We start from the raw sequence: 27113 nt of genomic DNA on the forward strand, positions 1-27113 counted from the left end.
TAATAAAGTATGAAAATACAATTATTATACACATTATAGATATGCTTATAAATCAAGAATAAAGCAATTATAGCTGTATTTATAAACTACTTACTAATGTCTATTAATGCTTTATAAGTGATGAAATAACTATTAACTAATACTTAACTAATGCTTCATAGTGTGCAGTTATTATAAAGTGTTACCGAGTTTTGCACATGTAGCTCCAGTTGTGCTCACTGTCGTTTAGCAATCGAAAAAAACTGTAAACTCAATTCCTATAGTTTACATATCACAATTCAGAGAGGAAAAAGTCAGAATTGTAAGATGTATATTCACAATTGCAAAATAAAAAAAAATAAAAAAAATAGAATTGTGAAATAAAAAGTCACAATTACCTTTTATACTTTTTTATTCTGTGGTGGAAATAAAGCTTCAACAGTAACCAAAGGCCATGTATGTTGGATTTGTTGTTGATCAATGGCAGCAATTTCATGTTTTCATTTCAGTAAAAGCTTCATGTAAAGCTTTTACTACAATGATTCCACTACCACTGTTCCATATATGCAGAATATGTGGTCTGTGTAGGGCACTAACTACCAAGGGGACACCATCCCAACCTCTATGAGGGCAACATCAACACCACACACCCAACCCCAGAAAGAGATTTCAACCAAGGGGGGCACTGAAGTCCTGCATAGGGGACTTATCTGACCAGTAGCTGACCTGAGCAATTCTGTTACTTTCTTCTTCTTTTTTTCTACTGCACATTCTATAAAATAATGATTCACTTCTGTTGCCAAGAATGCACACATTCAACACTCAACCAAAAATATAGAATGGCTTACATGCATTATACTATTACTGCAGTAAAAGGAAACTGAATTATGAAAACAATGGATTTCATATTTTCTCCAGTTAGAACCGAAACATGACAAGTAATGCAGTTTTCATAATGCCATCAACTGTTAGTATTTTGACAGTCATTGCGCTTTGATTGACTATATGTTCATGTTGAATAGAAAACTAGTGCTATGTTTTGACAGAACGACTTGATTTTGAATCAGGTTTGCTGTGTTTTGATAGAGTTAGTATATGTTGAAAAAGGTTTTTAGCATTTTGAAATGTGGAATTTGTGTTTATATAACAAAATATGGTTTTGGGCAGAAAATTAACTATTTGGCTAATTGTGTGATGTTTGTGTGTTGCTGTGTTAAGAGTTTAGAAAAAGTACTTTAAGTATTGCTAAACGCTTGTTAGCAATTGAAAAAAACTGTAGTGCCCTACGCAGACCATGACCTTTGGTTATTATGGAATCATATGTTTAAGCATTTGCAAATAAGTTGAGAAAGATCCTTGATTTTGGTATGGGGTAAGCTTGTATGAAAAGAAAATTTAAGCCTTTTAGAAACATGTTAATTGACTGCATTTTGTGTGAAAACGACATGAATTGTGTTACAGTTTTTTTTAATTGCTAACATACATTTGTCCGATCTGTAGTCACATTTTCAAAACTCTAAACATATTTAGCACACACAAAATGCAGTCAATTAACATGTTTCTAAAATGTTTAAATTTTCTTTTCATATAAGCTACCCCATACCAAAATCATGGATCTTTCTCATCTTATTTGCAAACGCTTAAACACAGCAAGTCAGAAATGAAGACCTAATGTTCAAATCTTTCAATATAGTTTGATTTGCTCAGTGTGGATGAAGAACAACACAGAGGAGCAGAGAGAGAAAAAAATGTCTGGGTGAGGGAGAGGAACAGATAAAGGAAGGAGAGGAGAAGTTGGATCAGGACAAGGGAGAAGAATAGGTATGGGAGAGGAGGAAGAATGTGTGCTGGATTGTGCATCTCTATGATTTTCCCCCTTACACATGATGAACCTATGAAAGCTTATTTCTGCCATGAATAGAAAATAAGTGAAGTTCCTAAACGTAATTTAGGGAGGAGCGAGCCCATCTAATCTTCCAATCAACAGCCAGAGTATATAAGCAGCTGCTTACCTCTCTTCAGTCTCAGCTGTTTCAGCATCCCTCCACCTCCCCAAACTCCACCTTCATTTCAGGTACCTTGCCCTATATAATCATATCCTATATTTATTCACTGGGGGGGTGTATCAGAGCTCGAGTTGAAGATGCTTCATCGAGCCCCTCCTCAGTGGACAGCAAGCCAAATTAGCTAACCTAATACCCTAAAGATTATATGGGCAAACGAACTCGTTAAAAAACGGTAATTGTGACTTTTTATCGCACAATTCTGACTTTTTTCTCTCAATTCCTAGTTTATATCTCACAATTCTGAGGGAAAAAAAGTCAGAATTGTGATGTGTAAACTCACAATTGCAAAATAATTTTTTTTTTTGATAAAAAGTCACTGTAACACAGTTCGTAGATACGGGTAGAAGAAGGCAGGAACCGGCGAACTTTAATTCAAAATAAACAAATACAAAACGAAAGTAATGCCGGAAGACCCTCGCGGACGTCTGCCGGCTACACAAACATAATAAAACATAAAATAAAGTCCAGGCCTGGTCCTCTCTCGTCCTTCACTGTCGTCGCTCCTCCTTTTATGCTTCCGGAGCTCCTCCATGAGAGACTCAAGGCCGGTGCGCCTCGCAGGTGGAGCTCATTATCTCTCGCGTCACCCGCATCGCGCCGTTCCCTCGCGGTTCTAGTCCACCCTGCTCGCCACAGTCACAATTACCTTTTATGCCTTTTTATTCTGTGGAGGAATAAAAGCTTCCATAATAACCAAAGACCATGTATGTTGGATTTGTTGTTGATCAATGGCAGCAATTTCATGTTTTCATTTTAGTAAAAGCTTCATACTACAACGATTTTACTACAATGAGTCCTCTACCACTGTTTGGTATTTACAAAATATGTGGTCTGCATAGGGCAGCTACCAAGGGGACACCATCCCACCCTCTATGGGGGCAACATCAACACCACACACCCAACCAACCCCAGAAAGAGATTTCAACCAAGGCGCCAACTGAAGTCCTGCATAGGGGACTCATCTGACCAGTAGCTGCCCTGAGCAATTCTGTTACTTTCTTCTTCTTCTTCTCTTTTTCTACTCTACATTCTATAAAATAATGATTCACTTCTGTTGACAAGAATACTCACATTCAACACTCAACCAAAAATGCTGAATGGCTTATATGCATTATACTTTTACTGCAATAAAAGGAAACTTTTTTAAAAACTTAAATTTTAAAAACTATGGATTTCATATTTTCTGCAGGTAGAACCGAAACATGACAAGTAATGCAGTTTTCGTAATGCCATCAGCTGTTAGTATTTTGACAGTCATTGCACTTTGATTGACTACATGTTCATGTTGGATAGAAAACTAGTGCTATGTTTTGACAGAACGACTCAATTTTAAATCAGGTAGCAAACCTAATTTATGTGTTTTGATAGAGTTAGTATGTGTTGAAAAAGGTTTGTGTTTGAAGTTTGTGTTTATTTAACAAAATATGGTTTTGGGCAGAAAATTGACTATTTGGCTAATTGTGTGATGTATGTGTGTTGCTGTGTTAAGAGTTTAGAAAAAGTACTTTTTGTATTGGTAAACGCTAGCAATTGAAAAAAAAAACTGGGTAACACTTTACTTGAAGGGGTGTGCATAAGACTGACATGACACCTTCATAATCTTGACATGACACATGTCATGAATATGAAGGAGGTTTTATGAATGTTTATGACAACTGTCATTAAGTGTCATTCGCTCAATTATGTCATTTTTAATGCAAAGATGACATTGTTTGAGATGTCCGAGTTATGACAACTTGACATAAACCAATACATCATAACCTGTCAGTTGTCTTTGTCATGACAACTTGACATTATTTAGCTTTATGGATTAACATTACATTAAACTGTCATGTGGTTGGTTTTGACATTGGCTGTCATGAGGCCATTATAATAGTGTCATAAATATGTATCTTGAGCTCAAGTACAGTGGTACAAATTGAACTTGTCATTAAAATGTCATTAAGTGACAATACTCTGACAAATACTTTTATAACAGCGTCATGACTATTTTTCATTTCATGTTTTTTTTTTTTTTTTTTTTTTTTTTTTACGTTTCCTCCACCAGAAGGTCAGATAATAGACAATTTCAAATTTCATAAAAAAGATGACACTGTTATAAAATAATGGTAACACTTTATTTTAGGGTCTTTTAACTAGTTGCTTATTACTATTAGCATTCATATGGCTAAAATATTGGTTATGTACTTATAAAGCACATATTAATGCCTTATTCTGCATGATCTTATTCTACATTATTAATCCTACCCAATACCTAAACCTAACAATTAACTATAATAAGCAGTAAATTAAGAGTTTATTGAGGGAAAAGTTATAGTTATATATGTATATGTATATATCTTTTATATATGTGTTCCCTATACTGAAGTGTTACCAAAATAATGTAATGTAATGTTAACCCATAAAGCTAAGCAGTTTTTTAAGTTTGATAATTAATCTGCTATGTCATGTTTATGACAGGTTATGATGTTTTGCTAATGTCAAGTTGTCATGACAAAGACACTGACAGGTTATGATGTGTTGGTTTATGTCAAGTTGTCATAACTCGGACATCTCAAACAATGTCATCTTTGCATTAAAAATGACATAATTAAGCGAATGACACTTAATGACAGTTGTCATAAACATTCATAAAACCTCCTTCATATTCATGACATGTGTCATGTCAAGATTATGTCATGTCAGTCTTATGCACACCCCTTCAAGTAAAGTGTTACCAAAAACTGTAATGGTATGGTCACAACAGACGGATGTTCTGCAAAATGTGTTTAGAGTTTTTAAAATGTGACTACAGATTGGACAAAAGTATGTTAGCAATTGAAAAAAACTAAATTATAATCCAGAAAGAAGTAAATAATGAATGCAGTGTCAGTACAGTAGATGGCAGTATGCACATATTCAGCTTATTTGCAACGGCCATTAAAACCCAGCGAAGAAGCAGCAGCACCAGCAGTAGAGGCTTTTATTTTATCTCAAAGGCAAAGAGGGACTTTGCTTATAGATCGTGCGCACACGTGTTTCTGTGAGTCCATGCGGAAACGTGCATCGGAGCATCATGGAGGAGCACGATCAGCGCCCGTGTAAAAAGGGCAGCAACAGAATGGACACCAAGAATGACGAGGATTTTGACGATGAAAACTGCGATCATACCGAGGATGACAATAATGAAGAAGAGTTTACACTGGATGATGTATTGCGTTTGGGCGGGACAAAGGTGAGCTTTTAGAGTGTCTCCTACACACGTGTCAATCCTCTATTAAAGATTAAAACATGACCACACTGAAGGGACAACTGCGAACATTTCTAGTTTTCTAATATAAATTCATCAAGTAGCAAGTGACGTTGCAGCCAGCTCATAGTTTTTTTTTTCCTTATTTAATAAAAGTCCTTACAGAATGTTTTTTATATGACAGATCTATATGACAAAAGTAAAAAAAAACAAAAAACAAAAAAAAACAAAAACAAATATCTATCCAAGAAACTATAAACGGGTTAATCTTCAAAGAAGACAAGAAGTGACATTTCAGGGCATTCCTGTCACACATATTTTAACGTTATGAAACATGAATGATGTACAAGATTGGAGAGAGAGAAAGGGATAGAAATAAACTAAACTCAGGTCTCATATCGTTAGCCTCATAGCATAATTGCCTAAGTATCATTTGAAAATGAATGACTTAGGCAATTATGCTATGAGGCTAACGATATATCAACGTGTCTTCACATGAACATGTTTTATATATTTCTTATATTTGTGTATTAATTTTGTCAGCGAACAGAGAAACGTTTAGAAAGTTGTAGCTATTAATAGTAAGTATAAAATTGTAGTTGATAACTGTTTTTATTTACTTTTTTTTACCCTTAATAAATTGTTTCGAAAAGCAACCCAAAATAAAGGTGAATAAAAGTGAGTTTTTGTACGTGAAGCCCCACAAGATCCATAAATAATATATCAATGTGGCATTTGTCACGTTTTTGCTCATGACTTCATGAAACATGCTCCGATTATGGATATTTGCACATCATTATTTAAAGCAGATTCTCATGATTAAAACGAGTTCAATATAATCAACATAATCCAATAAGAGATATTCCTCACGGTAGGGCTGGGCGATATATCGCATGCGATTCTCACGCGCATTTCGTCAGTAAAGCCGGTTCCCTGATTACCGCTAAATCGCCATCACCTGCTTTCAAACGGAGCGCCATTTAACAGACAGAGCCGTAGTTCACTGATAAGCCACGCAATATCACGTTCATATCGCAGATGAATCGCCTTCGATAATGAACGCGATATTTGCGTGGCTTATCAGTGAACTACGGCTCTGTCTGTTAAATGGCGCTTCGTTTGAAAGCAGGTGATGGCGATTTAGCGGTAATCAGGGAACCGGCTTTACTGACGAAATGCGCGTGAGAATCGCATGCGATATATCGCCCAGCCCTACCTCACGGTATTACTACATATAAAACCCCACAGGTGCATATTTGCTAACTACAACTATAATGTAGCTTTCACATGGCATTTATAACTTAATGAAACATGCATAGATCGTAGAAAATGGCACATCATTACTTACGGCATGGAGTTCACAAGAGCTTCACAGGTTGCCACTGGAGTCCTCTTCCACTCCTCCATGACGACATCATGGAGCTGGTGGATGTTAGAGACCTTGTGCTCCTCCACCTTCTGTTTGAGGATGCCCCACAGATGCTCAATAGGGTTTAGGTCTGGAGACATGATTGGCCAGTCCATCACCTTTACCCTCAGCTTCTTTAGCAAGGCAGTGGTCGTCTTGGAGGTGTGTTTGGCGTCGTTATCATGTTGAAATACTGCCCTGCGGCCCAGTCTCTGAAGGGAGGGGATCATGTTCTGCTCATTCATGGTTCCCTCAATAAACTGTAGCTCCCCAGTGCCAGCAGTCTCATGCAGCCCCAGACCATGACACTTCCACCACCATGTAGACTGTAGGCAAGACACGCTTTTGTCTTTGTACCTCTCACCTGGTTGCCGCCACACACGCTTGATGCCATCTGAACCAAATAAGTTTATCTTGGTCTCATCAGACCACAGGACATTGTTCCAGTAAACCATGTCCTTAGTCTGCTTGTCTTCAGCAATGGGGCTTTCTTGTGCATCATCTTCAGAAGAGGCTTCCTTCTGGGATGACAGCCATGTAGACAGGCTGCACTGACAGGCTGACCCCCCACCCCTTCAACCTCTGCAGCAATGCTGGCAGCACTCATACATCTATTTCCCAAAACACCACCTCTGGATATGATGCTGAGCATGTGCACTCAACTTCTGAGTGGAACCTGTGCTGTTAAACCGCTGTATGGTGTTGGCCACCGTGCTGCAGCTCAGTTTCAGGATCTTGGCAATCTTCTTATATCCTACGCCATCTTCAGGTAGAACAACAATTCTTTTTTTTCAGATCCTCAGAGAGTTCTTTGCCATGAGGTGCCATGTTGAACTTCCAGTGACCAGTATGAGAGAGTGAGAGTGATAACACCAAATTTAACATACCTGCTCCCTATTCACACCTGAAGACCTTGTAACACTAATGAGTCACATGACACCTGGGAGAGAAAATGGCTAACTGGGCCTAATTTGGACATTTTCACTTAGGGGTGTACTCACTTTTGTGGCCAGCGGTTTAGACATTAATGGCTGTATGTTGAGTTATTTTGAGGGGACAGAAAATTTGCACTGTTATACAAGCTGTACACTCACTACATCACATTGAAGAAATTACACTTTGCTACAGTGCTGTCACATGAAAAGATATAATAAAATATTTACAAAAATGTGAGGGGTGTACTCACTTCTTTGAGATACTGTAACCGACTGTGTTCTAATTTTGTGTGTATGTGTCCATTCAAGTGCAAGTAGACGCGAAAGAGAAATCAATTTGGGGTTTGCGCACTATCTGAAACGCCTTTCTCTGTGTGTGCAACTGTGCGCAGATAACTGTGCGCGAGTACAGAATTAAGTTCTCTTTTGCCTCTTCTTGCACTGGATTGGTTTAAAATCTATTGAATGTGTAAACAAGACATAACACGTGCAAATTATAAACCAACTATCCACAAATAATCAATAATGTGGTGTTCTTTTTAATGTGTGTCTGGTAAATTTTGTTTTTGTATCATTACAGGCAGATTATGTCATGCTGGCTGGCATCGGCGACTCTACTGAGCTCATCAATGGAGGAAAGAAAAATGCAATTGATGATCTGGAGAAGGGAGAGCTGGAAGATTTCATAACAAAGCTGGGCATCCGTGCTTATGCAGATCAACAAATCATTCAAGATGGACAGGATGAAACATCCTCGGAGCCAACCAAAAAAGAGGGGAAGAAGGCAAAAACCTCAAAAATGAAAGAGGATTCAAAGCCTGATGTGAAACATACTGATAAACCCTCAACAGAGAATTTGAAAACCCCTGTAAAATCCACAGAACTTGGCCATACTACTGGAAAGAAGGCCAAACAAAAAAACACAAACTTGTTTGAGTTTTATCCACGGCAGACTCTTCTTATCAAACCTGGCGGTAAGTGGTTTGATTTGGAGTATGCCTCGGAGAGCACGTCTGTAGCTCAAAATGAGTCACTGGTTATTCAGTACAAAGCTTTGGCTCAGAAACTCTATGAGAACGAAACTGCCCTCTACAAAAGCAAGAAGAACTTCCAGAAAGGTGCCAACTCATCCTGGATGAAGAGTGTAGTGTCCACAGGAACTCTGACTGATAGGATGGCAGCTATGACTTTATTAATTCAGGATGCTCCAATTCACAGTCTCGAGCACATTGAGAGCCTTGTGTCCCTGGTGAAAAAGAAAGGAAGTCGCAGACAAGGGCTTATGGCTTTGGATACCCTTAAGGAGCTGTTGCTTAGTGACCTTCTCCCAAAAAACCGCAAGCTTCAGACTTTCTCCCAACATCCTTTTGAGCAGTTGGAGGAAAAATCCAGTGGCAACAGAGATGCCCGGGACCGCAGGCTCATCCTCTGGTACTTTGAGCACCAGCTGAAACTTCAGGTAACAGATTTTGTTGTCGCACTAGACCAACTGGCTCACGATACGGTTCAGACCACAAAAATGCGATCACTTCTCACTGCCTACGAGCTGCTGTGCAACCAGCCAGAGCAGGAGAAAATGCTTCTTGTGCAGATTGTCAACAAATTGGGGGATCCTGAATACAAAATTGCCTCCAAAGCCTCGCACCTGCTGGAAATGGTGCTTCACAAACACCCCAACATGAAGACAGTGGTGTGCTGTGAGGTTGAGCGCCTCATATTCAGATCTAACATCAGTGCAAAGGCTCAGTACTATGCAGCATGCTTCCTAAACCAAATAATTCTGAGCCATGAGGAAACAGACCTAGCTGCCAGACTCATCACCATCTACTTCACATTTTTCAATGCATGCATTAAGAAGAAGGATATCGAGTCTAAAATGCTCAGCGCGCTGCTAACAGGAGTGAACAGAGCGTATCCGTACGCAAAGATTGGGGATGAGAATGTGTGCAAGCAGCTGGACACGCTTTTTAAAGTGGTGCACGTCGTCAAATTTAACACTGCTGTTCAAGCCCTCATGCTGCTGTTTCAGGTCATGAGATCCCAGCAGACCGTTTCAGATCGCTATTATGTAGCACTCTACAGGTAAGCCAAAACTGATTATTTTTCTGATGAATATCAAAAGATTAATATCAACTGAATGACTTAGTAGGTGCACTTAATTAAACTTATTTTATGTATACCAACATTTCAGTAGTTTGTACCAATCACATTCAAATATTAGTAAAGAATCTTGATATTGAAGGTAAAAAAATGGCATTTGATCACTGCTCTCATGCAGCTGCATGTGATGAGTGCTCTTGAGAGAGTATGTGCACATACACACAAGCATTTTTTGAAAGCAGCAACCTGTCGATTAGTTAGTTGTGTGTATAGAACATATTGCATTCCAAACAGCATAAAATATGCCTTTTGTAAGGGAAAACACTCTTACAGGGGAATGTAAAGTCTCTAAATGGGGTTGGTATTGCAGAAAGACATTACTGATGTATAATGATTCTTATTTTAGTATTGACTTGGTATTGAAGTGTCAGTACTTTTGACATCACTACTTTGTGTTCCAAAGAAATACAGAACAAAAATACTTAGTTTTTTTCAGTTGCTAACATACTTTTTTCCAATCTGTAGTCACATTTTCAAAACTCTAAACACATTTAGAAGAACATCCGTCTGTTGTGACCATACCATTAACACAATTCATGTCGTTTTCACACAAAATGCAGTCAGTTAACACATTTCTTAAATGCTTAAATTTTCTTTTCATATAAGCTTACCCCATACCAAACCATGGATCTTTCTCATCTTATTTGCAAATGCTTAATCACAGCAAGTCAGAAATGACCCAATGTTCCAATCATTAAATATAGTATAAGTTGGATCAGGACAAGGGAGAAGAAGAGGTATGGGAGAGGAGGAAGAATGTGTGCTTGATTGTGCATCTGTTTTTTCACTTACATGTGGAACCTATGAAACAGGGGTCTCAAACTCAAATTGGCGGGGGGCCGTTTCTGTGATTGACACCTCAAAGGAGGGCCATATTAACAAGCGCAAGAAAATTTTCAGAAAATTTACTTTCCTTTGCATTATATCTCATTTACTTCAAATTTCATTAGGCCTACTAAAATATTTTATACCTATACTATAAATATTTTATTTACCATACTAAATGTAAACAGCAGTGTCTCTCATTGTTACAGAGTGTAATATAATTATATAATACTATTACTAATATAATACTACTAATATACTAATATAATACTACTAATATAATACTATTAATTGCAATAGTTTGGTGCAACTTCTCACATGCAACAAGGTGCATGGAATAAAAAAAAATAGTAATTTAGGAACAAAACCAGCAACACTTGTGGCGTGGAGGGGTCAGAAAAAAACAAAAAACTGGAGCTATATATCAACTTTATTTTGCCAAAAAATAAAAATCTCTCATTGTTACATACATTATTACTTTTTAACATTTAATGGAAGTATTTTCCCTTACTTTATGTTAGCTTAAATAACATTAAAATCTTGCACTGAACAACACTGTACTGAACAAATACAATCCCTGAATACATTTGTACACTCTTCTGTTTCTTGACAGACACCTGGCAGCGCTTCTGGTCACACAGCCACATTTGTCCAAGATGCCGTTTGAGCATCGGTAACGTTTAATGGTTGCATCGGACGCGTTTCGGTGGTTTGTGACTTAAAGTCGAGTGCTTTTACTGTAATTTAGGCAAGCGCGCTCATAATAGAAGCAACGCAGTTGAGAGCGCGGCTCATGGTTGCATAGCAACGACAGAAGCCACTGGAGCGAAAGCGCTTTGGAAAGGAGGTGAATGCGGCGCGGCCGCTTATGTGACGCGGTATGTGAATACCCCTTAAACCGGCGACTTTTTCTTTGCATATCAGACAGGTAGCAAATAGAGAAGAATAATAATAATAATTTAGCGGGCCAGATTGTTTTATTTTTGAGATCAGTTGCGGGCCAGGGGGAGGGGAGGGGGAGGGCGGGCCGTATATGGCCCGCGGGCTGGCAGTTTGAGACCACTGCCATGAATAGAAAATAAAAAAGGTAATTATGTCTTTTTATCTCTCAATTCTGACTTTTTAAACTCAATTCCTATAGTTTATATATCACAATTCTGAGGGGAAAAAAGTCAGAATTGTGAGATGTAAACTTACAATTGAAAAATAAAAGTAAAAAAAAAAAAAAAAAAAATAGAATTGTGAGATAAAGTCACAATTAACTTTTATACTTTTTTATTCTGTGGCGGAAAAAAAAAAAAGCTTCAACAGTAACCAAACGCCATGTATGTTGGATTTGTTGTTGATTAATGGTAGCAATTTCATGTTTTCATTTCGGTAAAAGCTTCATGTAAAGCTTTTACTACAATGATTCCACTACCACTGTTCCATATATGCAGAATATGTGGTCTGTGTAGGGCACTAACTACCAAGGGTACACCATCCCACCCTCTATGGGGGCAACATCAACACCACACACCCAACCCCAGAAAGAGATTTTAACCAAGGGGCCAACTGAAGTCCTGCATAGGGGACTCATTTGACCAGTAGCTGCCCTGAGCAATTCTGTTACTTTCTTCTTCCTTTTTCTACTGCACATTATATAAAATAATGACTCACTTCTGTTGCCAAGAATGCACACATTCAACACTCAACAAAAAATGTAGAATGGCTTGCATGCATTATACTATTACTGCAGTAAAAGGAAACTGAATTATAAAATCAATGGATTTCATATTTTCTGCAGGTAGAACTGAAACATGACAGTAATGCAGTTTTCATAATGTCATCAACTGTTAGTATTTTGACAGTCATTGCGCTTTGATTGACTATTTGTTCATGTTGGATAGAAAACTAGTGCTTTGTTTTGACAATGACTCGATTTTGAATCAGGTTTGCTTTGTTTTGATAGAGTTAGTATGTGTTGAAAAAGGTTTTTAGCATTTTGAAATGTAGAGTGTGTGTTTATATAACAAAATATGGTTTGGGGCAGAAAATTAACTATTTGGCTAATTGTGTGATGTATGTGTGTTGCTGTGTTAAGAGTTTAGAAAAAGTACTTTAAGTATTGCTAAACGCTTGTTAGCAATTGAAAAAAAACTGTAAATATGCAAATATGTCTTACAATATTTCAAAATTATTTAAAGATTATACTGCTTTGCAGAAGCAATGGGAAAGGAATATTTGGCCAAAAAACAAGCATTTTCTAATTTACTAACTTATCTAAATTACTGTGACTCATGTTAAAAGGATGGTGATTTGTAACTGACAAGCTTTAAAAAAGCAAACGAAAAAGTTCTTTATTCCAAGTATGAATTAATCTGATAACTTTATGCAAGAACATTTGCTTATTTACATAAGTGATATACCATATAAAAAAAAAACACCTGAATCTAATTGGTTCCCACATCTGTTTGTCATATATTAATTGACATTAGTGCGTAGACTAATTTCAGTACAAATGTATATAGTGACTAAACATGTATTGAATATTTTAAACTCGCGCTTACTCTGTTTTGCTGGTGAATGTGTGCCCAGCCTGTTTAATAAAGTAAAACAATATCAGATTCATTCATTCGTTTGCTATGGACACATGATCTTCAAAAAAAGTCTTAAATTCTTAAAATTGATTAAAAACTGAAGAAACCATGTTATTGGTAAAGTAACACAGAGAGCATTATGGTTCATGTCTCCATTTGTTTGTTCACAGGAAATTGCTGGACCCAGGATTATTGTCATCCTCAAGAAAGAGTATGTTTCTCAACCTCTTGTATAAGTCTCTGAAAGCTGATATAGTGCTCAGACGGGTGAAGGCATTTGTGAAAAGGTTACTTCAGGTCAGCTTTGAGCAGACCCCTGCCTTTATATGTGGTGCACTATTCCTTGTGTCAGAGGTGATGAAGGACAAGCCAGGACCTCAAGTTACTGCTAAAGGAAGAGGGGGTAAGTCTACACATACCCTCACAATCTACAGTGTAATGTTTAGTCTGAGGCTTTTCTTTTTATATGAGGAGATACCAACCTCTCATGTATTACCGGCTCCACCCACTGGAGAAAGTATGACAGTCAACTTGAGTACATGTGTGCCTTGTAGAACAATCACATTATAGCCTTGGTTTCATTCATTCCTTTTGATATTGTACTACAGTCAATCACTTTTTGTGTAAAGCATAATAATGAATGAGTTCATATACTACCCATCACAAAGTTTTCTGTAAACAACTGAAAACATGTTGAAGGTTAGCGGACAGGGTGACAAGTTGTTTAAGTGATATAAGCCGTTTCCTCACAAAAACAGTTTATTCAGTGTACCGAAGCCTCACCTTTACACTTGTCTGTGTACCGCTGTGTTAGTGCTTATTTTGCTAACTTCGGAGGGTTCTGCCAGGGGTCAGGGCTCTCGTTTAGTTTCTTGCTGCTTCTAAAAAAGGTCCATTCTGCAGGATGATGAGGAAGAGGTGTATCAGGATCTCGAAGAGGATATCGATGATGACAACATTGCTGAGAAGGGACCTGAAGATCATGACATGGACAAAGAAAAAAACAACGAGGAAAAATGCCAGATGAAGCCCACTGCATCATGGGTACATCACCAAAATTTGGAAGGTGAGCCTCATTTATAGGCCTGTCAAAATAATTAATTTATCAACTTGTTGTACAATAATTGGGCATGACATAATATTTCCCAATGCCCATTGTGTTTACGTTGTGTGTTTGTTTACATAAGATTGAATGTCACCAATGTTTTAGCCCATCTCGTCTGCTCTCTGTCGGAGACGGCTATCAGGCATCTCCTCCGCACATAAGCGCACACACACACACACACACACACACACACACACACAGAGAAGACTGTGACAGGTGAAGATAATGTGTCTTAATAGATGTTTGTTAACGCGTTTATTTTACTTTGTCCTTACATGTAATGTGTACTTACTATAGTAATAGCAGTAAATTAGTATGCTTTATTAATAAGGTCTGTATTCTCTATGGGACGAAAACGTATTAATATTGTGTTTCCACTTGGATTACAGTGCTGTTGTCTTGGCAGTAGATCGTTTTTATGACTAGAGGAAATGGTTTTCGCTGATTTTTCTTTTGTCTGAGCTAAAGCATAAAATACCATATTATGCTTGCAGATATTTAAGAAACATGCTAAGTTCACATATTTGTTTCTCCGAAAAACAATTCTACAGCCAATTATTCTACTTTGTAATGCACGTTCCATGTTGGAATGTTTTTGTTTCAGTCTGTGTGATTCCCGTCCACTGCCAATTTACCCAATAGTATTTTGACACCCCAGGTTGCCAGTTGCTGCAAAACAGCGTATTGCAGCCATGGAAGCCAACAAGCGCACTGGGTTAGAGATCGCAGATTCTACACAGCCTAAAAAGCCTCAGTATCCATCTAAAAAGCTCTATGACCAGAGGCATATTAAAACATGGATAAATCTACTCCATGGTTAGTTGCGCTCATTCCTGTTGTGTCTCCTTCTATTGAGTCTGAGGAGAAGGGGGACAGGGGAAACAAGGAACCCAAACTCCAACAGGTGACATCAGGTGGCAAACAAGTGTTAAAATGGAGAAAAAAACCTTGGGAGAAACCAGGCTCAGTCGGGGGGCTAGTTCTCCTCTGGCCAACAGCAAACAGTCCATGATTATGATTCAAGCAGCTTTCATAAGTCCGATTGGGATCGCAATAGTCAAAGTATTTATTCCAGTTCCATCTAGTTGAGGATTGTATTCATCATGCCGGTATGGGACGGTTTGTTGAGGATCTGTGTCACTGGCTGTCGTGTCGATGAGGCCTTCACAGGGGATGATTCTAGTTGACACAATCTCTGCTGACACTTCAGGGCTGCGTTGTCGTCGTGTCTAGGTGCACGTCCTCGATCTCACCTGGATACGGCCCCGATCTGGCTGACTACAGTAAACCTCGGGATAAACAGAGAGACTAATATTAGCGTAGATGCCATTCTTCTTCTGATGTAACGAGTACATCTCGTGTTATAGGAAGTGTTCCCAGTTCCGGCTGACCTAATTTATGCAGCCTAGCTGTAGTTATGAGCTGTAGTTTATTTATCAAGCGAGCAGGGCAACCACTCAGTAGAGCATTACAGTAATCTAGCCTTGACGTCATGAAGGCATGAACTAACTGTTCCGCATTTGTCATTGAGAGCATATGTTGTAGTTTAGATATATTTTTAAGATGGAAGAATGCGGTTTTACAAATGCAAGAAATGTGGCTTTCAAATGAAAGATTTGTATCAAAGAGCACACCCAGGTTCCTAACTGACGACAAAGACTTAAGAGCAGCCATTAAATGTTAGACAGTATTCTAGGTTATTATGTGCAGAGAATCTCTAATTAGAATCTCTATTTTTTCTTAATTTAGTAGTAGGGAATTACTGGTCATCCAATTTATTATATCAGCTATGCATTCCGTTAATTTTGTGAATTGGTAAGTTTCGTCAGGGCTTGAAGAAATATAGAGCTGAATATCATAATGTAAGAGTGAAAAATAACGCCATGCTTCCTAATGATATCTCCCAAGGGTAGCATGTACAGAGTGAAAAGCAACGGTCCTAGTACTGAGCCTTGTGGTACTCCACACTGAACTTGTGATCAATATGACATCTCTTCATTTACTACTAACTGATAACTGTCAGATAAGTATGACAATAAAACAGCTTGTAAACAATGTCATATAATGTTACATTTACTTCAGAAAAGCCATTCAATGTCCAAAAACTTGTTAGTCAGCAAGAAAAATGAACTTGGAGCATGGCATTTTGCTAAATCCATTCACTATATTTCATATTCATTCTATTTTACTTAAAGGGATAGTTCGCTCAAATTAATATTTTGTCATCTTCTCACCCTCAAGTTGTATCAAACCTGTGTAAAAAATGTTGTTCCCCCATTTTTATTAAGAAAAAAATACTATGGTAGTCAATGGGGGGTGAGATCTGCTTGGTTAAATTAATATTTGAGTGAACTATCCCTTTAACCTTTTCTTCAATATTTAATGTTTGAATAAATCCATTTTATAACAGCCATTTAAATGTTTAAATTAAAAAAACGAGTAGAAACATAATTGTCATTCAATTTATAAGCATAACGTTATTAATTAACTTCAACCTTTAATATTATAGTTATGTACCAGGGGTTAAATATATATATATATATATATATATATATATATATATATATATATATATATATATATATATATATATATATATATATATATACACAGCATTAGTTAAGAGTTTTTTTTTTTCTTTGAGGAAATTTTCCATCTACTGTACCAGATAGGCCCCAAATTAATAAGTATTGAATCGAAGTTGATCAAATCCAATTGAGAAATTTGTGTCAATGCCCAACCTATAGTGTCTATAGACCAATTTGGTGTTTGCAAACAGCGATGACGTTTTTTGTGGGCGGAGCCTAGCTGGTTGCAGAAAATGAAAGTTGAGCAGTAGAAGTCTATGGAAGCCACGAAATAAAAGAATAAAAAAAGTTAATTTCGAGTTTATATCTCACAATTCTGACTTTTATTTCTCGCAAATCTGAGTTTACATATCACATTTCTTACAAAATAAAACAGAATTGTGAGATATACTCGTTATTCTGACTTTTCCCCCTCAGAATTGTGAAATAAACTCACAATTGCGAGTTATAAAGTCCGAACTGGGAGTAATAAACACGCAAATGCAAGAGAAAAAAAAAGTCAGAATTGTGAAATAAAAATTATGTTTAAAAGTTATCTATGTAAAATATTATAGGTTTAAATTATTTTAATTATAATTGTTTCATGCTGTATGTATGTATGTCCTCTGAACTGCATAGGCCTATGTGAATATTATGTAGAGACTTACTGTTTACATCAAATTCCTGCTTTAATAGTAGACTAATCCTTGCAGGTGTCATCAATCCAGTCTGTGAAACGTCTCTGTTTATCTTCAAATTACGTTTTCAACGATGGTTTTCTTTAAAAATGAAGACTATATTTTTTGCATTCCGATTCCAACATCCAGAGGCACAACAAAACATTTTTCTCTTATTCTTTGGATTTTTTCACATTTTTCTTCAATAGCTTCAACTATTTTTCTGCAACCAGTATGCGCGCGCAGCTGCAAGTGACGTAATTGTGACGTCTGCTCCAAAGTGGTCTATAAATGTTTTTTTGTTTTTTTTTACTTGAAGCAAATGTTGTCTTTTCCCATTATTTTGTTGTCAGAGTGCACCAGAATGCCTTGTATACATGTTAAAATCATAAAACATTTCTCATGGTGGAGGATACCCCCAGTCACCTCTACTATAATTTAGTTCTTAGACATGTCACCTTTTTCACCTCTTGAGAGTTTGCTGGTCTGTTATTGCTAACCCCTCTTGTCTTCAGGTGGTGCAAATAAGGCAATATATGACCCCATGAACAGAAACCCTTTATACTGCGGAGCCGATCACACGACCCTCTGGGAACTGCAGAAGGTACCAAGATTAATACTGTCTTTCCATTCTTCTCATTGTCACTGTGATTTATGCTCAAATGTCATGCTCTCTCTTTCAGCTCTGCCTTCATTTCCATCCCTCCGTGGCTCTTTTTGCTAAGACTCTATTGCAGGTAACGACTTTCTCTTGTTTAAAGTCACCCTGATAATAATATGCTCTCTTTTCACTGTATTGATACACACTCCTGGTCTTATTGTGAATTATTTACAAGTGCTCGAAAGTTTTCAAAAAGTTTTCTTTTGTAATCTTTCATCAGTAATTTGCTCCACCTCGAAACAACTCTTTCGCCATGCTGCATCCAGTGTAGACAGTATCACTGATTATAATGGGTTAAAGTGTCTGTCGTATCAGGTCATGTCCAGCGTGTAGACATGGTGATAAATGCCAGCAAACAACTTTTAATTTTAAGAGTGTACAGAGACAAAAGAGCCTGTTTCAGATTCTTTCTCTGCTATTCACTGTCACTTGGCAAAATAGTTTGTTCAAAATAGTTAGTGCAAAATAGTTAGTGCCACCAAGTCATAGTATTATGTAACAGCAGTGGAACCAGGCACATGACCAAATGTGTGAATCTTATTGGTTGGCTGTTTTTTTTTTTGCAGTGCAACAGAAAAGAGATTAAAACCCCTCTCCATTTAAAGGAAAAAAAAAAAAAATCCATTGACTGCATGCAAATATTCGTTTTGGTCTGAACAGATGCCGTTACCAGCCATTCATTCAAATTAAAATGTTTTAATTATTATTTAATTAGTTAGATAAAATGTTTTTTTTTTTTTTGTACCAAACTTTTGTCTTGCTGTAAACAGGCCTTAAGGGGCGGTCACACTTACATTTCTTCCATTCATACACATGTGAATGTGTCAGATCGCAAACGCAAGCTCAGTCTGACCTTAAAATTTCAGTGTTTGCTTCAGTGTTTTTATTATTTTATTCATTTGGTCACATTATATTTTAGGTGTCTTTAACTACTGTGTACTTATTTTTGATGAAATAAAATGTACTTATTGTGTTCGTGTTGTATTGCAAAACACTTTTGCTGCTGTTGAGGTGGGATATGGGAAACTTTAGGATGGGTTTGGTGCTATGGGTAGGTTTAAGGGTGGTTTAAGGGTGGTTTAAGGGGTAAGGGAAGGCTCACCAATGTAATCATAGATGTAATTACAGAAATTAACTGCAAATGTTACATGCATGTATTTTTAAAATAGAAGTACAATGTAAAAACGTATGTACACAATAAGTGCATTGAATCAAATTATTAAATTAAATGTTAGTACACACCTAATATAAAGTGGGACCTTCATTTGACCCCCAGGGAGAGTTCATTCTGTACACGGGGGATCCACTTCAGGACTTCACACTTATCCGATTCTTAGATCGCTTTGTATTTAGGAATCCAAAGCAAATGAAGGGAAAACGTAAGCAAACTCTACAAAATTACAATTTAAACTCTTGAACTGGTGACTTCATTCATTTTGCTAATTCTGTTCTTTGTATTCTAGAAAACACAGATGCTACGGTGATGCAGCCCAAATTCAGGAGGACGCTCAGCAATATTAAGTCATTACCTGGTGAGTCCTGCATTGTTGTGGTTGACAGGTAAAGTATCGTCTGTAGAGTTGTTTTTTCCAGCTAACTAATGGAGCTATGAACATTGGATAACTTTCCTGAGGTCTCCTGCACAACTTAAAATATTGTTGTGGGCAATGGGGGCCTTGAAGTCAAAGAGGTTTAGGTTAGGCAATTCAACTAGTTGACCACTAGTTGAGATCCATTGTTCTAAAGACTTTGCAAGCATGCATGACTTCCATCTGTGAACAGTGTTTAGCAAGTCATAACATTGATTACACTTGCCACAAGCAAACTTGAGCAAATTCATAAGTTGGTGGTAAGTTTTCTAAAATGATCTCTGAACTCTCTGGAGTTTCATTTTGTGGTAGTTGATGGTGGAGACTCCTTAATGCAACATGGTCTCATGCTTCTCGTAAACACACCAGTAGTAGAACAGAAGGTATGTATCATCATTAAAGATGATATTTCCCCTCCCCAAGGTTAAGGGTCATCAGGACCTAGTTGGAATGCAGCCTAATGAAGCTGATACATGTTTGATGAACATAACTACTCCCAATGTTTCTACAGTGTATACAACTTTTGGACATTTTTGTAGACAAATTTATTAATTACAAAACATGGTTACTTATTAACTTATTATAAAAGTTCATGAACAACAGCAATTTTTTTTTTCTTTTTTGTGCAGTTAACTGTGATGAATATCTGGCCAAAGAGGAGAGTCAGATACCTGTGGATGAGGTGTTCTTCTACAGGTTAGTAGAAGCGTCAAGCAAATACTAATGACTGTTGTCATTTAAAAGAAGATGAAAATAATGTACATTTGTTATGTGTCACTCAGGTACTTTAAGAAGCGAGATGCAGAGAAACAGTGGAAAAGGCCAAACAGAAATGAAGACAATGAGAGTGTGGAGGACGTTGACGATGATGAATTTGATAGGGTTCTTGGTAGGCCTTGAAATCAAAACCATTTAGCATTATACTTTAGATCTTCCTGTTGTGAGTATCCTGCCCAAACCTTTGTCTCCTCAGATGCTTATGAAGGCGACAGCTTTTTCACTGAGTTCAAGGATGATGACTTGGACTTTGCAAGGTATGTTCAGTGCTGTTTACACTGTGAAACATACAATTTAACTTATCGTGTTGTAACGACAATACAGGTGTGGTGGAAAGCACCCTTTCCTTGTGTCCTATTTGGGAAAGAGCTAGATTGTGAGGAAAGAAAAAAGGCTGTTAAAAACGTCCCTTTCAATGCAATAATTAAAAAGGCAATGATCACAATGACCACTACCCTTGACCCATTTGGGGGTCTCTGAGTCAAACTCTCTAGCACCACCATCACCTCTCAATTATTTGTTTATTTGTATTTGTTTATTATTTTCTCTTGCTTGTAACTTTTGAACCATCTGGACTAAAAATATATATATATATATATATATATATATATATATATATATATATATATATATATATATATATATATATATATATATATATATATATATAGCACGAGCTAATGGGATGAAGTTTTAAATCACGAAGGTACATGCAAAAATGTATTCTTTGTAAAGCCGGGTGTATGATTTTTGCTGTCGTATGGCTTTCTCTCTCTCTCTCTCTCTCTCTCTCTCTCTCTCTCCCCCCTGGAGGAATTGCGTGGAAATTGTTGATGGTCGTGGCTCGCATTGTCTGAGAGGAATTATGAGCCAAGTACTTTATAAGCACCTCCTGATAATGTTTATTATTATTATTATTATTAATTATTATTATTATTATTATTACTATTATTATTAATCTTTTTGGGAGTCGGCCCTATTTTGACCAGTGTATAGGCTGTTCCAATTTCCAATTCATACACAGCCATGTCAGAGAAAACTTCTTTTAACTTGAGTGCTGCACTTTTAGAATCTGTGTCATGCAAAAGATGTGAATGCAACAGTCAAACATGTCTGTCTAACACGTGTTCAGGGGTGTAATGGTTCAAATAACTTGCGGTACGGTATGTGCTATGTTTAGGGGAAAAAAGGCTGACTGTCAAATACAAATAAAGAAAATAAGAACAAATAAACTAACAAGTACTTAGTAGAAGTAATATCACAAATAAATACAATACAGCAAAGATGCAAATAAAATAAACAGTGCTTTTCCGGTTTTTCAGGTAGGTCTAACAGTACGTCCCCTTGGAATTATAAGGTTCTATCTGACATTTTTGTCAAAATTGAATTATTCACATATTCGTATTCTGTGACAACTTATTTACATTATGTTATGTTTCTTTTGTTGTGTACATTTTGTTACTTTTTTTTTTTTTTTTTTTTTTTTTTTTTTTTTTTTAGAAAACAAAGTTTTTTAGAATTAGAAGGTTCTATCTGTGTTTGACCCATTCCAAAAATCCACATTTACAAATTTGAGAGGATATTGATATTGTATATTTAGACTACATTTAGAATATGTTTAGTATATTTAGAATTTGAAAACTTGTTCCCTATATAGTTTTTGCTATATGAAATACAAAAACTTTGAAGCTCAATATCACAAAACTGCTCAGAACCTTACAATTCCAAGGGGACGAGTAGTTTTCAGGTACAAAAATACAGAAAAGTAACCAAATGTAAAATAACATTGCATATTTCACTCTTTAAATTAACAATTAATCCTTATTAAACTAACAAAAGCTATTCAGTCAAGATCAGTGAGTGATTTCCTTGTCTTTTGTTGTTTGATTAAAGGTGCCTTAGAACGTTCTTTCACAAGATGTAATATAAGTCTAAGGTGTCCCCTGAATGTGTCTGTGAAGTTTCAGCTCAAAATACCCCACAGATTTTTTTTTTTTATTAATTTTTTTAACTGCCTATTTTGGGGCATCATTAACTATGCGCCGATTCAGGCTGCGGCCCCTTTAAATCTCGCGCTCCCTGCCCCCCGAGCTCTCGACTGTAATTCAGTGCATAAACAAAGTTCACACAGCTAATATAACCCTCAAATGGACGGCTCTTGTCTCCGTGAATACAGTAATAAACGATGGTAACTTTAACCACATTTAACAGTACATTAGCATCATGCTAACTAAATATTTAGAAAGACAATTTACAAATATCACTACAAATATCATGTAATCATGGATCATGTCACAGTCGGTGTTATGTTGAAATTCGCCTGTTTTCCGGAGGTCTTTTAAACAAATGAGATTTACATAAGAAGGAGGAAACAATGGAGTTTGAAAATCATTGTATGTCTTTTCCATGTACTGAACTCTGGTTATTCAACTATGCCAAAGTAAATTCAATTTTTGATTCTAGGGCACCTTTAACATTAAAAACACAGACAACAGCCTTATACACAAATCCTAAATGCTGATACACTTTCTCGATTGTTTACGTTCACATAAGACATAACCTACTATGTCTTAATTTGTCCATTCAAGTGCAAGACTGTTACGTGTTATTTTCAACAAACCGTTGCGTTGTTAGATTTGAGATTTAACCAAGGTGTAAGTGCATGCCGAGCCATGGGTGGAGAACGGTATGTTTGTTTGTTTTATTTATTTATTTTTTTTAAAAAGCGTTAGACTCAGGATTCAGGAGCGTCAACTGCATTTAAATATGGGAGTAAATCCTCTAAATTTCATCTTGTGAAAAATTGATGGAATTTTTTTAATATATTTTAAAAATATATATATTTCAATGCTTTTGCATTCTCTTGCAAAACCTTTCCATTCCCTCACAAAAATTGGGATTAAGACTAAAAAACTGCAAGAAAACAATGCCGTCATTGACAAGATCATAAATAAAACAGTCGATCAAGAGGTTTCTAATAAGTTGGGAAAGTGCATGGCATTCTAGGGTAGTCTATCCATGGAAGTATTGGTAACACTTCAGTAAGGTTGCATATACATTGCACGGTAACACTTTATTTTGGGGTCTTTTAACTAGTTGCTTATTAGCATGCAAAATACTAGAATACTGGCTGTTTGTTAGTACTTATTAAGCACATATTAAAGTATAATTCTGCATGACCTTATTCTACATTCTTAATCCTACCCAATACCTAAACTTAACTACCTTACTAACTATTAATAAGCAGTAATTAGGAGTTTGAGGCAAAAGTCATAGTTAATAGTGAATGTTCCCTATACTAAAGTGTTACCCATTGCACTTGAGTAGAACCTGCTTACAAAGCAAGTGATGTTTTGTTGTGTTAGTGAACAATTTGTTTTACAAAAATTGTTTTAAATCATCTTAAAATCTTTATCCAGTAATGTTAATAACAGTTAATGTGGCCGAACAATCTTTGTTGCAGCAATGTGATGCCTAAGTCCAAGAAAAGTAAAGATCAAGAAGATTCTGATTCTGATTCTGACTCTGATGACCTTGATGATGAGGAGGTCTCTCTGGGCAGTATGGATGATTTTGAAGATGAGTGTGAGGACGAAGGTGGAGAGTTCATGCAAACAGAAGAAGATGTTGATGATGAAGCAGGTGTGTCAAAACCGCAATTTTCATTATCCAGCTTAACAAAAACAAGTATGATCTCATAATTTCAAAGATAATGCAAAATGTGAAATGGAAAAGATTTCCATGGAAAATCTAAGAAAGAAAAAAGGTCATTGTATCAGCTAGATCACTGTTTTGGTAAGCTCTGATTAAAGAATTGCCTTTTTATCTTATTTTTTTTTTTGTTTGTTGAATTTCACACTATATTTTAGAGCCCGACCAATGTGGGTTTTTGGGGGCTGATGCCGAAACTAGGGAGTAAAAAAGTCTGATATCGTTATATCGGCCGATATTTTTTGTGTATATTATAGGGGTACAATGGTCCAGATTACTCAATTTGTTTTTTTATTACAGTTTTAGGGTCTCGGTTTCAGTACGGTTCAGTATGTGATAATTCATGGAAAATAGGACAACTGTCAAATAAAAATAAAAAATAATCAAACTACAAGCAAGAGCAGGTATTACAGGTATCTAACAGTAGTTTTAACATAAACATTATAAAATAACACTGCATATCGTCACTTTTGTATCTTCACTTATCTTCACTGTATACATTAAGTAAAGATTAATCACTATTGAAGTTACAAAAAACTATTCAGTCAAAAGCAGTGAGTGACTTCTTTGTCATTTGTTGTTTAATTTACATTAAAAACACAGACAGCAGTAATATTAGGCTTTTTTTTTCCCTTTTAAGACTTAATGCACAATCCAGTACATATACTGTTACACATGCATTGTATTTCTCGACTGTTATACGTTCACTTAAGTCATAACTGACTTATTTTTGCTAGGATACTCGTGATGACATAAAGTTTGTGTAAATTAATAAGTGTGTGTGCGCTTCAGATGACCGCACACAAATCTTCTTACAGCGTGCTTGAGTTCTCTTTCGCGTCTTGCTCATGAATGTTTAAATTAACAAGGCGTAAATGAGTTTAGTTTAAACACAGATAGCAACGTTTGCTGTACATGTCTCACCTGCGCTCGTGCACTATCAACACCCGGGTGATGGCGGCGTAAATGACTTCTCATATTCAAGCATACAGCGCTCACAGTGAACCAAGTTGTTCAATGTTCATATCGGTGGCAAGTCTGCGGCATATATGCCGATGCAGATATATCTGCGACAGGCTCGCATCGGCTGATAAAATAAAAATAAATTGGTCAGGCTCTACTATATTTAACCAAGTTAAAACTCATTGTGATAAAATCTATTGAAAGTTCACTTACATGAGTGACCTGGCTAAGAAGGCAGCAAAAGACATAATGATTATTACATTTGAAAAAATAAATCAAATGAAAATGAAATACATGATTAATGTAGATCCAGTGAGTTTTTGAAATTGGCATGGTGGGGGACTGCTAGGAGTCATTGGCAATGAAATGAGAGCCATGCCAATGAAGTAGTCCGAAAAAGCAAAGCAGAAGAGCTCCTAGATTCAGTGCTTAAAGTCCAGTGCTGTGTTTTCAGTATTTCAAAGCAGTACATTTTCAGTAGATGCCACTCAACACAAACTGTTACATTATATACTGTAATGAGGTCCTAAAAATTGGCTTAATTTGCTTGTTTTTCATTGTGCATTTTTTCTTATTCACAACGTATTTGTGAGATTCACCCTGTTTTTTTTTTTTTCCCCAATCAACTGAATCTAATTTCTCTTCTCCCCTCAAATCCCCCTACCCCGTGTGTGTGTGTGTGTGTGTGTGTGTGTGTGTGTGTGTGTGTGTGTGTGTGTGTGTGTGTGTGTGTGTGTGTGAACTCATCATCCCAAAGGCCCTCAACCTGAAAAGAAAAGGAAAAGAAAAATGGAGGACCAAGCAGTGTTTGCATCAGCTGAAGAGGTAGATGGTTTATAGGTTAAATACAAGATCCATTGACAGTGTTTGTGACGCGCTTGATGTTTAAAAAATGTTTTTAACTTTTTATTCATTTGAAAATAATTATTAGTGAATTAGATGTGCACCTGTATCAGAAGATTTTAAGCACCTTTCTAATGCAGCTGAATGAACAGGAAATTTCTTTCTAAACAGTTTGGGTGTTTGCTGGAAGAAAACGCAGGCTTGAAGTTTGACAACAGTGGTATGAATGCAATGGCCAATGTGGACAAAGCCAGTGAGTGCTGATAATAGATTTGTTTGTTTTCCAGTGGAAAAAAGTGTGCATGCACAATAATAGACAATTTAATATGCTTTATCATTCCAAACTGTGCAATAGCTACATAAACTATGATTGATTATTGACTATTATTGATTATGATTGATTAAACTATGTTTCTATGATTGATAATTTAATTGATTGAAAGATTTGCTGCTTTTATGGAATGAAATTGTTCCTGATTTTCCCGTGTCTCTTCAATCAGATGTTAAGCAGCTGAAGTGGGAAGCTCAACGGAACGACTGGATCTGTGGGAGAGATGTCAAAACTCTCAGGCGGAAAAAGGCCATGTTCAACAAGAAAAAGTTTGGAATGACCAAAAAGCATCAGAGTGTCAACAGGAAGAAGTTAAGACCAGAAAGTAGAATAAAAACTTAGTCTTCAGTTTCTTTCCCAGCTCGGAGGACCAGACTTCCTGAGCTGCTTAACGGATGCCATAGATCCTGGCCCACTTACTGTACCTGTAATACACGGAAGATGGAGGAATGCCATGCCATGTTTCTATAATATTGTAGCTGTAGAGTTGTAAAGTGGTTCAGTCAATATTGTCTCTTTCAGGTGTGTTGTATTAAATCCAGGGTTCGTACATACTTTGGAAAATGCTTGATTCTGTTTTGCTTTAAAGTTTTGAAATTTTATTATCTTCCTTGAACATGCTTAATGTTTTTTAAAACATCCAGTGTGATTGTTTTTTTTTTGTTTTTTAAATATATAAATATATATAAATATAATGGGTCAATGACA

General features: G+C 36.6%; 1 protein-coding gene across 1 annotated transcript; it reads left to right on the forward strand.

The window, feature by feature from the left end:
* The first annotated feature begins 4947 nt into the window (after positions 1-4947).
* Positions 4948-27113, forward strand: cebpz (CCAAT enhancer binding protein zeta). The gene is given in 16 exon segments (XM_048206968.1): positions 4948-5259; positions 8198-9699; positions 13352-13556; positions 13558-13584; positions 14085-14247; positions 18046-18134; positions 18214-18267; positions 19468-19570; positions 19655-19723; positions 20410-20476; positions 20563-20669; positions 20754-20814; positions 24021-24199; positions 25989-26056; positions 26246-26327; positions 26575-27113. Coding segments are annotated over 16 exon segments (3108 nt in total). The 5' UTR covers positions 4948-5100; the 3' UTR covers positions 26748-27113.

The sequence above is a fragment of the Megalobrama amblycephala genome, linkage group LG11, assembly GCF_018812025.1.
Source record: "Megalobrama amblycephala isolate DHTTF-2021 linkage group LG11, ASM1881202v1, whole genome shotgun sequence".
NCBI lineage: Eukaryota > Metazoa > Chordata > Actinopteri > Cypriniformes > Xenocyprididae > Megalobrama > Megalobrama amblycephala.